At 32.6% G+C, this 14,188-nt stretch overlaps 1 protein-coding gene across 12 annotated transcripts in view; it reads left to right on the top strand.

Moving 5' to 3' along the window:
• Nucleotides 1–14,188, top strand: part of LOC138700306 (CUGBP Elav-like family member 2) — a 1,672,689-nt gene that overhangs the window by 815,010 nt on the left and 843,491 nt on the right. For all 12 annotated transcript variants that reach the window (XM_069826845.1, XM_069826839.1, XM_069826850.1 and 9 more), the window contains exon 3: nt 10,102–10,184. In XM_069826845.1, coding sequence (XP_069682946.1) covers nt 10,102–10,184 — 83 coding nt within the window. The remainder of the gene's footprint in view (nt 1–10,101; nt 10,185–14,188) is intronic.

Below are 14,188 nucleotides of genomic sequence, written 5' to 3'. Positions count from 1 at the left end.
TGTATTTTGCATTGTTCTCTGATCTGATCATTCCGTATACGGTCCCTTCTTGTGATTCCTACAATTTTCCTTAAGGTTTTCATTTCTGTTGTATCCAACATCTGTTTCATTTTTGCAGTTTCAGATCTTATTTCAACTGCATAAGTGAGAATAGGGCGCACCACGGTCTTGTAGATTCGAACCTTAGGTTCAATGTGGAGATATTTATTTCTCCATATGGTGTCGTTCAAATATCCCGATACTCTATTTGCTTTAGTGATTTCGTTTAAAATTTCGGTTTGTAAAAGGCCTGAGCTTGATAACTGGAAGCCAAGATATTGAAAGCACATCACTTGTTCAATTATTTGTTTTTCCAATTCTAATTTACATCGTATTGGGTTCTTACTTATGACCATAGATTTTGTCTTTAGTGTAGATATTTTAAACCCATATTTTTTACAGCTGGTATTGAACTGATGTAACATTCTTTGCAGATCATCTTCGCATTCTGTTACCAATATTACATCATCAGCATAACATACCATTTTTATTTCTTTACTTCCCATTTTATATCCTTTCTGAGTCTTTGTTTCTTCAATTATTTTTTCCATTACCATAATAAAAAGTAAAGGACTCAATGAGTCTCCCTGACGAACACCTTTGTTAACACCTATTGCATTTGTTAGGTGATCGTTTACTTTGATCCTTACTGTATTTTCTGAATATATATTTAAAATAAGAGCAATCAGCCCATCTGGTACATTGTTTTTAGTTAAGATTTTTAAAATGGTATTTAACTGCAAAGAGTCAAATGCTTTTTCTAAATCGATAAAACATAAAAATGCTGGTTTGTTGAACTCCAAGGCCTTTTCTGTAATCTGTCGGACTATAAAAATGGCATCAGTGCATGATCGGCCTACACGAAATCCCTGTTGCTCATCACTTAGTGTGATAAGTTCTGATAGCTTACTGTGTATAATTTTAGTCGTTATTTTTAGAACTGTATTTAGGAGGTTGATTCCTCTATTTAACAAATCACTAAAATGCGAGCTGTTCACCAACCAAAGTTTTTTTTTATCATTTAATGAACAGTAAGCAATGCCTCATTGCGGATAAATAAGTACGTTCAATAAATTTTTCATTACTAGATTCACACAATTTCTATGAAACCACAGCCTACTATATCGCAAATCGTGTTCCCGCTCTATCATTCTCATGCAAACCAACAATTAAATAACGCGGTTACAAAATATAAAAAAATGGATGAAAAAGTGATTATTATTATTATTATTATTATTATTATTATTATTATTATTATTATTATATTACCTAGTTGACTAGTTTCAGCTTTGTCTCAGCCGTTCTGATGATATTCTAATCTGTGATCAGTTTCTTCTAAAATTTTCAGTACTACGATCTTCGCGACGCGGTATCTTTCGTGAAATTAATATTAGTGCCAAATGTCAATATAATACTGCAGAATTATTTAAAAATTAGAGGAAAAACATAATATACTTATTCATAATTTAAATACCTAAAGAAATATAGTTCTTTTTAAAATTATATGAATTTTTTTAATTGATAAACTGAAATCTAATTGAGAATCACAAATGGCCGGTTTCACCGATCTTCAATAAACCAATCAAAATGAAACATTAACTAGTGAACATTAAAATATTTAACAATACACTAAAATGCGAGCTGTTCACCAACCAAAGTTTTTTTTATCATTTAATGAACAGTAAGTAATGCCTCATTGCGGGTAAATAAGTACGTTCAATAAATTTTTCATAACTACAGTCACACAATTTCTATGAAACCACAGCCTACTATATCACAAATCGTGTTCCCGCACTATTATTCTCATGCAAACCAACAATTAAATAACGCGGTTACAAAATATAAAACATGGATGAAAAAGTGTTGTTTATTATTATTATTATTATTATTATTATTATTATTATTATTATTATTATTATTATTATTATTTTATTACCTAGTTGACTAGTTTCAACTTTGTCTCAGCCGTTCTGATGATATTTCTAACCTGTGATCAGCTTCTTCTAAAATTTTGAGTACCACGATGTTCGTGACGGGATATCTTTCGTGAAATTTTGTGTCATTCAAATTTTCAGAATTATCGTTCCTTAACTGGTTAACATTAACTCCATCTGGCTCTTTATTTTCGAGCAATTCCAGATGTAATAATTCTACGTCGAAACGTTCCTCCATTTTCTATTGCAACTATGAACCATTAAAAATTTAAAGACTGAATTTTCTATCACTAAACTAATGAAATATTAACTAGTTCTTTAGGGCTAAATGTGTTTGGTGAGCTATAAAAGTGATTTGATGAACCAGTCAATAAATTAATGAATCATTAAGAACCTAGTGAAGCTTGGTGAAACCGGCTAAGAAAGCTGTAGGTATTGTACATAATAAACAATGGAGAGTTCTTGAAGAAAACAGTTCTAGAAATTGGAATAACAAAAGGTTGTCTATGACGTAATTCTGTTTTTTTTTTTTTTTACATTGAACTGAAGGGATTTAAGAAAATCACAGTTATTCAGTATACCATTAATAGTCTTATAGAGTAAAATTTGGCTATTTATTATTGGTCTAGATTTTAAAGTTTTATAATTAAATTCAAAAAGTGAATATAAGAAATTTGCTTTTCATAAGACGACACGTATCCATACCTAGAACCTATTGCTTCCAGAAAACTCTATATTTTTGCTTCATAAAAGTTAAAGTTCCTAGATAAGATATCTTATTGGCTATCAAATAATGTCAGCAATAGTAACGTGTTACTTTTTTTTTAACTCGATATCTACATAGGTCTACGTAATAATTATTTTTGATGTAACTTATTATGATGATTTAGACTAAATACTTGCAAAATATTTTATTGCAAGCAAAAATTACATACAATAACAAAGATTTAACAATACTATTGTAATACTCGTATATGAATATTCTTCAAAATTCTAAATTGATTACAAATCTCATAGTCTACATATTACAAATTATTGTATAAATACAAGGTAACTGGGTCACACCCGAAAAGCAAGATGCTTGAGGTCGGGTGTGACCAATAATGAAAACTGGATAGAAGAAAAAATAATAATAAAATAATAATAATCTGATTAAAACTGTTAAATGTAATTACACATATAGTTTAAAAAGAATAAGAAAAAAAACAAAAACAAACAAACAAAACGGTACCATAGCCTATACATGAACATACTAAGTTAAGAATACAACATTGTTAAAGTGACAGAAAAAAATAGATAAAGAATAAGAATTTACGTGATTATAATTTTAAAAACAGTTCAAGCACTTGTTTTTTTAATAATACCAACTTATCTTCATGATATGAATGCTGTTTTAAAGGGCGAAATTCTTAGTTTTTGAACCCAGTATGTGCAATTATCAATATTGGCGCCCTAATCATTATACTGGTTCCCATCCCTGCAGATGTCGCATACGAATAATTACAACGATTATTTACGAGTGATGTAGTTCCTTGTTTCTGTGTCAGCCAAGTTCGGCGAGGACAGGGCATACATGTACTAAAAATAGACAATAGGATTGGGTTCTGACTGGAATTCGAACTCACAATTACGTGCATTGCATAGACTGCAGAGCTTCTGACGTTTGACTGGCAATAAAATGTGAGGTGAACAGTTCCGCACACCGCTCAGCGGTGTGTTAATTTATAGATAGGGTTAACACAAGATAAAACTCTGATGTCGTATTAATATTATTACTAGATTAGAATCTAGAAATGATATAAATGGTCTTTGAAGATCCTCCATCCTTAATGGGAAATCTAAACCGTACGAGATTCGTAACTGGAGTGGATGTGTGTAAGTCTGAAGGGGGTTAAAGATGAAATTATTAGAACTCATATATTTAGGTGCTAAAAATTGGGAAAATATTTATTTTTATGTGCTAAAAATCAGGAACATATTTATTATTTAAGTGCTAAAAATCGGGAAAATATTTATTATTTATGTGCTAAAAATCAGGAACATATTTATTATTTATGTGCTAAAAATCGGGAAGATATTTATTATTTATGTGCTAAAAATCGGGAAAATGTTTATTATTTATGTGCTAAAAATTGGGAAAATATTTATTATTTATGTACTATAAAATTTGGAACATATTTATTATTTATGTGCTAAAAATCGAGAAAATATTTATTATTTATGTGCTAAAATTTGGGAACATATTTATTATTTATGTGCTAAAAATCGGGAAAATATTTATAATTTATGTGCTAAAAATCGGGAAAATATTTATTATATAAGTGCTAAAAATCGGGAAAATATTTATTATTTATGTGCTAAAAATCGGGAAAATATTTATTATTTATGTGCTAAAAATCGGGAAAATATTTATTATTTCAGTGCTAAAAATCGGGAAAATATTTATTATTTCAGTGCTAAAAATCGGGAAAATATTTATTATTTATGTGCCAAAAATCGGGAAAATATTTATTATTTATGTGCTAAAAATCTATAAAATATTTATTATTTATGTGCTAAAAATCGGGAAAATATTTATTATTTATGTGCTAAAAATCGGGAAAATATTTATTATTTATGTGCTAAAAATAGGGAAAATATTTATTATTTATGTCCTAAAAATTGGGAAAATATTTATTATTTATGTGCTAAAAATCAGGAAAATTTTTATTATTTATGTGCTAAAAATCGGGAAAATATTTATTATTTATGTGCTAAAAATCGGGAAAATATTAATTATTTATGTGCTAAAAATCGGGAAAATATTTATTATTTATGTGCTAAAAATCAGGAAAATTTTTATTATTTATATGCTAAAAATCGGGAAAATATTTATTATTTATGTGCTAAAATTTGGGAACATATTTATTATTTATGTGCTAAAAATCGGGAAAATATTTATTATTTATGTGCTAAAAATCGGGAAAATATTTATTATTTATGTGCTAAAAATCGGGAAAATGTTTATTATTTATGTGCTAAAAATCGGGAAAATATTTATTATTTATGTGCCAAAAATCGGGAAAATATTTATTATTTCAGTGCTAAAAATCGGGAAAATATTTATTATTTCAGTTCTAAAAACCGGGAAAATATTTATTATTTATGTGCCAAAAATCGGGAAAATATTTATTATTTCAGTGCTAAAAATCGGGAAAATATTTATTATTTCAGTTCTAAAAACCGGGAAAATATTTATTATTTATGTGCCAAAAATCGGGAAAATATTTATTATTTATGTGCTAAAAATCGGTAAAATATTTATTATTTATGTGCTAAAAATCGGGAAAATATGTATTATTTATGTGCTAAAAATCGGGAAAATATTTATTATTTATGTGCTAAAAATCGGGAAAATATTCATTCTTTATGTGCTAAAAATCGGGTAAAATATGTGACGAGAAAGGAAAAAAATTTAATTTTATTTCAATTATTTTATGTGAATATGAACACTATGCAGCACTCACCAGTATACATTATGCTGTCTCGTCAACTGTTGAAGAATTACAGTACACAATGAGATTCATCCTCAAGTTGTCCATCACAAACGACTGACGATTATCGGGGAACACTGCCTTGTACTGGGAAAAAGAGCGCTCTGGCCATTGAGAAACAACAATCACTCCCTAGAGACATGTTTATGATTGAAAACGAAAACCGTAACGGGTAAATAAATATCTTATTTGCATTGTAATAGAAACTCGTGTATTTTCTTCCTATAACCATGGTCTTCGTCTTGTTTGCATTTATCTTCATCCCATACTGCTCACAGCTGTCATTTAGCTCCAGCAGCATAATACCATCTCCTCTTCTGCTAACAACGCCATATCATCAGCAAATCTTATGCACTTTATTTTTCTTCCTACTACTTTAAGAGTCTGAGCGGGAGGAAGAAAAGGTTAACTGGGCTTAGCTGTGCCAGAGTAAATAAATTATTATTATTATTATTATTATTATTATTATTATTATTATTATTATTATTATTATTATTATTACTCCTCCCATGTTCTGAAAACAGTTCTTCACCAGAGCCTTCAAATAAATGTTGAACAGGATAGATGAGGAAGTGTATCCTTGCACTCCTCTACCTATTTCACTTCCTTCATCATTTCTTCTCCTATCCGGACTTTTACTGTTTCATATAAAGATTAATGAACAGCCTCCTGTGTTTCCAATACAGACTTATGTATTTTGTTCAGGACGTCTGTCAAGTTTGTTCCAATCCAATCTGTGAAACGCCTTTTCTAGGTCCACCTGTACTATCTACACTTCTTTATTCTTCTCTAGGTATCTTTCGCCGATCGTTCCTAGTGGTGTATTTGCATCCATCGTACCTATTCCCTTTCTGAAGCCAGACTGTTCTTCCAACTGTCCTTTCATGCTAGAATATAAACTTCGAATCTGTGCGGTAAAGAGATGTAATATGTGACGGTATTCCTTATAAACAATAACCAAGTATACTATTAAATAATTGTGTAATACTATGTAATATCATATGAAATTAGAATTGTATTTAGTTTAGCCAGACTCTGGAATATTGGTCTTGAGGCGCCCGAAAAGAAGGAAGCTTATTTCCTTTTCGATAAGAACGATGGGAAACGCACTTAAGAACGAGACGAATGTCCTGTTAACTTTACAAACATTACCCTCAGTCAGAGTGCATATTATCACGAGTAAATATGCCCTCTCATCCGCGGACGTGATACTCCCGTGATCATAAGGGGGATGTAATTGATGCACCCTCAAGTCATGTGACCGGAGGGGCGTGAATCGCCACACCTAGTTAGATCTTTTAAAAGGACCTGTCACCCAAAATTCCAGAGACACTCAGTATTCGACATTAAGTTGTACTTGAGACTACGTCACTATTCTGCCATCTAATATTGGACTTAGAGAAATTCTGACCATAAAGATCATTTACTTGTGCATTGCAACTTAAATGACTTAGCTCATTTACGGACTACATACTCCGAGGAATCACGCAACCCTTTATCAATTCAACTACGTCATCGCTTGGTAGTGGTGGTGACATTCACCTCCCAGAACCATCGGTGAATCAGCAACTACCTGGTGGCAGCGAAACTACCTGATGGAACCAGCAGATCTACATATTACAGAGAGAATAAATAATAAATTGCAAGTTTAGAATAGAGCAAAAGAAAAGTTTTTGAAATGAGGGCCAATATCATTATGATGGACTGGAAATCTGACGATCTACATCTGTAAGGATGAGGATAGATATATTATCCTGGAGAAGTACATTTCTTGTATTCATATGAAGGTCATAATTTAAAACTACCAATTTCTGACCTAAGCGCTTTTCACAGCGCATTGTAGAAATTAATACAGGTAGTTCAATTTATTTTAAAATATTGATGTCGTTATCAATGAACTTAGTCTTGATTTTTGGTTGCTGTCATTACATCTGTGTATAATTCTTTTGAATTCTCTTCTTTTCTACTCGTTTTCTCATTTTTTTCACTACTCTTTCTTTTTATCTTTCCCCACTTTCCTTCTCATTATTCTTCTGACCTTGGGATCTATTATTTATTATATAAATATTTTCTTATGCTCATTTTCTTCTACTAGATCATTTTCGTTCTTCGTTTGCAAAAAACTATTTTCTCAACTTCACTCCTTGTTCCATATGAAAGAATTTCTACCACTTAGTCTAAAAAAGAATCTTATTCAGACGCTTGTAATGCCCCATTTTGATTATTGCGTTTCCTTGCTAACTAATGTAAGTTCACTCTTAGCTGAGAGACTACAACGTGTTCATAATGTGTGCATACGATTCATCTGCAATACTCGTAAATTTGACCATGTAACGCCTTCCCTCCACTTACTTTCATGGGTGCGTCTGAAGGAACGAAGAACAATACATTCACTGTCTCTTCTGTTTAGAATCATGCATACTTCTACTCCGAATTATCTGTTATCGCGCTTTCAATTTCTTACAACTCTTCGAAACCGACATCAAGCACTTCTTTCTATCCCTCATCATAGAACGTCTTTATACTCATCTTCCTATACTATAGAAATACCTCGCCTCTGGAATTCGTTACCTAATGACGTCACGACTGTCGGACTTATCACAATTCAAAATTAAATTGGAAAATTTTGTCTTAGTTAATGTTTTTAGGTTTTGCTAGAAGTATTGATTTGTGTTTTTTTTTTCTTTTTTAATCTAGATTAAAATTGCAAGTTTCTTGTTTATGTTAGTAAATTAGTTAGGATACAATTAATTATGATAATAATTAATCACTCATTTAATCGGGAGGAAATTAAACGCAGAAGAAATATGGGAAATGCGTGTTATTATTCGGTTGAGAAGCTTTTGTCATCTAGGCTTCTGTCAAAAAATCTGAAAGTTAGAATTTATAAAACAGGTAGCATATATTACCGCTTGTTATGTATGGTTGTGAAACTTGGACTCTCACTTTGAGAGAGGAACAGAGATTAAGGGTGTTTGAGAATAAGGTTCTTAGGAAAATATTTGGGGCTAAGAGGGATGAAGTTACAGGAGAATGGAGAAAGTTACACAACGCAGAGCTGCACGCATTGTATTCTTCACCTGACATAATTAGGAACATAAAATCCAGACGTTTGAGATGGACAGGAGATGTAGCACGTATGGGCAATCCAGAAATGCATATAGAGTGTTAGTTGGGAGGCCGGAGGGAAAAAGACCTTTGGGGACGCCGAGACGTAGGTGTGAAGATAATATTAAAATGGATCTGAGAGAGGTGGGATATGATGATAGAGACTGCATTAATCTTGCTGAGGATAGGGACCGATGGCGGGCTTATGTGAGGGCGGCAATGAACCTCTGGCTTGCTTAAAAGCCAGTAAGTAAGTAAGTATTGTATTGTACTGTATTGTATTTATTAACATTCCATGGTATTCATACATGCTTACAGCTAGAATATGGAACAAGTCAAAAAACTTAATACTATTATAAAATCTTAATTTATAGTCACAGTCTAGATGAAATATATACAGATGAGATTTACAATATAGTCTACTAGTACAACACATAGTTTTAGTATCAATTTCATGAAGTGTTATTGAATGTCATGAATTCACTTACAGAATAGAAGGCGTGAGAAATTAGGTACTTCTTTAATTTGGTCCTAAATAATCTTATGTTTCGAGTTTCATTTGTTATATCGATAGGGAGGCTATTAAAATGTTTACTGCCATATAACGCACTCCTTTTTGATAGCACGATGGACTTGCCGATGGAGTATGAAAGTCATTTTTTTTACGTGTATTTATGCTATGAACTGTTGAATTAGTTACAAAGTTTTCACGATTACATACGAGGAAGACTATTAATGAAAAGATATACTGACAAGCCATGGGCATTATTTGTAGTTTTTTGAAAATAGTCCTACACGATTCCCTAGATTTGGCACCTACTATTATTCTAATTACTCTTTTTTGTAATAGAAATATATTGTTACTATCTGTGGAATTTCCTCAGAATATTATTCCAAAACTCATTACCGAGTGGAACTCATTACCGAGTGGAACTCATTACCGAGTAAGTAAGTAATCACTCATTTAAAGTTTGTGTGACTGCAACCTGTGTATATTTTTGTGTGGCTTTGCTTTGTTTATTGTTTTTTTTTCTCTCTCTTTATTTCTTGTGTAGCTTTATTTTATATATAGTGTATTTTTTATGTTTATTTCTATTACTGTATTTGTATTCCTGGTGTTGTGTAAGAGAAGGCCTGATGGCCTTAACTACACCAGAATAAATAAATAAATATCTTTCTGTTTTGATTTTTTCGCGTCATTTTTTCTCTTGCCATCCTTTTCTTCCCTTCCTTATCCTCTTCTCTTTTTTTCTGATCTACTTTTTCTCTCATTCACCTTTTCCTTCTGTTTCTCGGCGTTCTTATCCTCCTTTTATCTTTTCTCTTTTATCTGTTTTTCTTTCCAGGCTCTGCCAGGATCAGAAGTGTGGTGCATTGGTAGGGAAGAGTGATATGAACTTATAAAATTCGTGAAAAAAAATAGAGTTTTTTTGCTACGCGTTGTTGCAGTGGATAATGATTTTGATGGCGATCTTTGTTTGTTTCAGGATGCTGCTTCGTGACGTTCTTCACGAGGAAGTCCGCCCTGGATGCTCAGAACGCCCTCCACAACATCAAAACTCTGGCGGGGGTGAGTAGCAAACAAGAACTTACGACCCCGTGCACCGACTCGCTCGTAAATCACGCTTCTCGACAACCACTGCTTTTTAATGGTCTCTTCGCTACCCCCCACGAGAGAGGGTTGCGTTCGTGAAACACAGAATGACCTACGGTCACATTGCATTCCTCTGCAGATCGCTCGGATAGGGGAGGAATACCCCCCGCGCTAATTTTCAATTGCAGATGGAAGGTGTGGACAGCATCCACCATGTTTCGCCTTGCTTCATACAGGGTGTTTATATTTTGGCGAAATCATTAAATACTACACACGAGCAAAAGTTTGACAATAAGTATTTGTTGAATATAGACTACATGTCTCGTAGTTTGCCTGTCCATTATGAACAGCATTGTTAGGGGAGGTAATTGAATGAAAAACATTTAGGTCATAGGAAGATTATTTGTATTATTCATATCTCCTGTAATCTGAGAAATTGCGTCTGTTGGCTGCGGCACCAAGACCTACTCTCCAGTTCTTGCCCTTGGCATCGGGTCCAAGAAATAGGTTGCCCCCTTTCCCTTGCCACCCCTAATACGTTCTCCGATCCCTTACAATTCTTTCCGAAGTTTTACGAACGTCAACATACGTCACCAAATACGTCACTACTGATATGAACATAGCGTTAGCCGTTTAACGGACGACGAGGATGCGAAAACATTTATTGCTTAAAGCACTTCACGTTAAGGCAATATTGAAACCTACGTATCAGTTTAAATGTATGAAACTTCATCACATGTCTAAATCTGCGAGAGAATTCTGTATTTATTTTCAAAGTCGATTTGAAATTATCTCTTGGATCCAACTGAAAATAATAATCGTATATTACCCTTGAAACTGTACTACATTCTTTAGGTCATGCCATCGGCTATAAAATTATCTGGAGAAAGTTAGCTGAAAGTTTGGAATTGGAAGAGGATTAATGATCTTAGCAATACTATTTCCTGAAACTGAACACTCTTGTTTCGTCCACATGTCAGTGGCTCTAGATTATCAGTTCACGTTTGAGATTGTGCGTATTTCTAACCACAGGTCAGTCTATTAGTTCTTCTGTATATTTCTAAACCTCAGTTACAAATGTGTCTTATGAATCGTTGCATGGAAAACTTGGTGAATGTTTCTGATTTAAAGTAAACTACTGTATTGTTGAAAGTGACTGATAGAAAAACATTATTTTATAAGAAATGCAGAAAATCGTTCAGTTACAATGGAAGAACAAGTAGTCGCCAATTAATCTTAAACATGTTCATCCTTTCCAAGGTAGATTTTCCCCTACTAACGTTGCTACGTCCATTTTATTTTTTCAATCAAAGTTGGAGCCCCTGGTGGTGAAGTCTGTATATGATATAGATCAGTAAAATTAAAAACATTTGTAAATACTTGAGGTCTACTTTATAGCATATGGAATTATTATAAAATTATATTAGGTTATTTTACACTGTTGTAATAATTAAAACTCGATTAACGGGTCGATTAATCGATTAAATGAATTCGGTTAACCGATCAAATTTTTTAGTCGATCAACAGTTCTATAAGGAAAGTTTTTCTTGCTCCAACATTTAATCTTCTAATCCATGGATGGGTATCGTGCCTCACTTGAGAAATAATGCCTCACTGACCTTCACAGAGCTTATCGCTGTGAGTGACATCATCTTCACAGTCCCCGTTCCTCCCTCACGTAGCTCCTAGGCGTAGGCAGGTTCTATATCAGTTTCATAAGCAATATCAGTGGTGGCATAATGGCATTATCAAAGCAGTGTGTACGCGTTAGAAAACGATTATTTAATGAGAAATGGGAGGAAGAGTTTTTTGCTGTTTATAAAGGGAGAACATACGATGTATGTTATGCTCGAAAATCCTGTTAGGCATTAATAGATTTAATATACAACGACATTACTCCTTATGTCATAAAGAACATGCTGAATTAGAAGGTAAGACAAATTAAACGTTATTTTGTGTACTATTCCGAAGAAAATTTATGATCTTAACATTTGCATAGTATAACTAAATACGACATTATACCTTAAACACGCTGCATTAAAAGGTAGCCTACGAGGAATTAAATGTTGTTTGTACGTATTATTTCCAAAAAAAAATTATAAAAAAAATATCAAGTGTGAGTAGAAAACGAAATATGATTTTCTGAAATTATTTTAGGTCGAGAACGTACAAATCTATTAAGTAATCATGATAAATGCCAGAATATTCAAGAAAATAAACGTAGACAACGTGATGGAATATTATTGGCTAGTTACGCAATTTCTCGCCTGTGGTTTAAATCAATTCAATGATGGAGAAATAGTAAAGAGGTTTATGATTAAAGCTGCCGAATTAATTTGCCAAATTGAATAAAAGTTTTCGAGTCTCTCACGTTAACCAAGCGCTTTCCTAATAATCCGCCTTAGCGATTACGATAAGGTGACGCAGGTCGCAGCAGTTTATATTTCCCATCCTACTCTGCAGTCTCCTCTCCTAGTAAACAAACTATTTCAAATCGAGTGCCTCACGTAACCTAAAATTGTGCCCATGTATGTTTTAATCGTATTTAATATGCTGCTGTGATATGTCATTCGGCCTTTCCATTCTTCGCATAATTCTATACAAAACACGTGAGTAAAACTTTATATAATTTTAGCATGACCATATCGGATATTATTCAGAAGTTTTCCTCTACTTCACAGCCTCTTTGTAAATGTATGTCAGTCGAAACAAGAGGAAACTGTTTAATGGTGATGCTATTAAAAGATTGTGATGTTAATGGTGTTCTAAGGACAAATAATCGACATCGTTGTTATAGGTCATGCAGATCTTAACGGTGTATTAGCTCTACTCATGTCCCGAAATTGACTTGGAAAGTATGTTAACGAGATGCTTTCTTCATGACGAGTGAAGACAGCTGCCAATATTTTCGTCTGTCCCCAATGACGTTCGGTACTGTTGCAATTAAGGGTCTTCGTATGTGTAGCGTTCTGTTGTGTGTTGCATATTTCAATCTCGCAATTTCATAATTTTTCAGTGAACACGTTTTTTTTATTTTCGCGGATCGTTATATTTTTATATAAATTTCTCCTTTCCAGAAGTACAAGGTTTATTCGTCAGTACCGAGTAATGGACCTTGATTGATCTTTCTTACGTTAATTTTAAAAATATTCGCCATTAGATTACAAACATTTGTCACAAGGATTCGTGTAAAATTTCCACAAGTTGAAATTTTGTCCTGGTCTGATTTATTCATTTTGTCTTCGTTTGATTTATTCATTTTGTCCTGGTTTGATTGATTCATTTTGTCCTGGTTTGATTTATTCATTTTATCCTGGTTTGATTTATTCACTTTGTCCTGGGTTGATTGATTCACTTTGTCCTGGGTTGATTGATTCATTTTGTTCTGGTTTGATTTATTCATGTTGCCCTAGTTTGATTTATTCATTTTGTGCTGGTTTGATTTATTCCTTTTATCCTGGTTTGATTTATTCATGTTGCCCTGGTTTGATTTATTCATTTTGTCCTGGTTTGATTTATTCATTTTGTCCTGGTTTGATTTATTCATTTTGTCCTGGTTTGATTTATTCATTTTATCCTGGTTTGATTTATTCACTTTGTCCTGGGTTGATTGACTCATTTTGTTCTGGTTTGATTTATTCATGTTGCCCTGGTTTGATTTATTCATTTTGTCCTGGTTTGATTTATTCATTTTATCCTGGTTTGATTTATTCACTTTGTCCTGGGTTGATTGATTCACTTTGTCCTAGGTTGATTGACTCATTTTGTTCTGGTTTGATTTATTCATTTTATCTTGGTTTGATTTATTCAATTTGTCCTGGTTTGATTTATTCATTTTATCTTGGTTTGATTTATTCAATTTGTCCTGGTTTGATTTATTCATTTTGTCCTGGGTTGTTTGATGTATTCTTTTTGTTCTGGTTTGATTTATTCAATTTGTCCTGGTTTGATTTATTCATTTTATCTTAGTTTCATTATTC

Source organism: Periplaneta americana, chromosome 5, assembly GCF_040183065.1.
Source record: "Periplaneta americana isolate PAMFEO1 chromosome 5, P.americana_PAMFEO1_priV1, whole genome shotgun sequence".
Lineage (NCBI taxonomy): Eukaryota > Metazoa > Arthropoda > Insecta > Blattodea > Blattidae > Periplaneta > Periplaneta americana.
The sequence above is the reverse complement of the archived record's forward strand: the minus strand, read 5'-3'. Positions and strand labels throughout refer to the sequence as shown.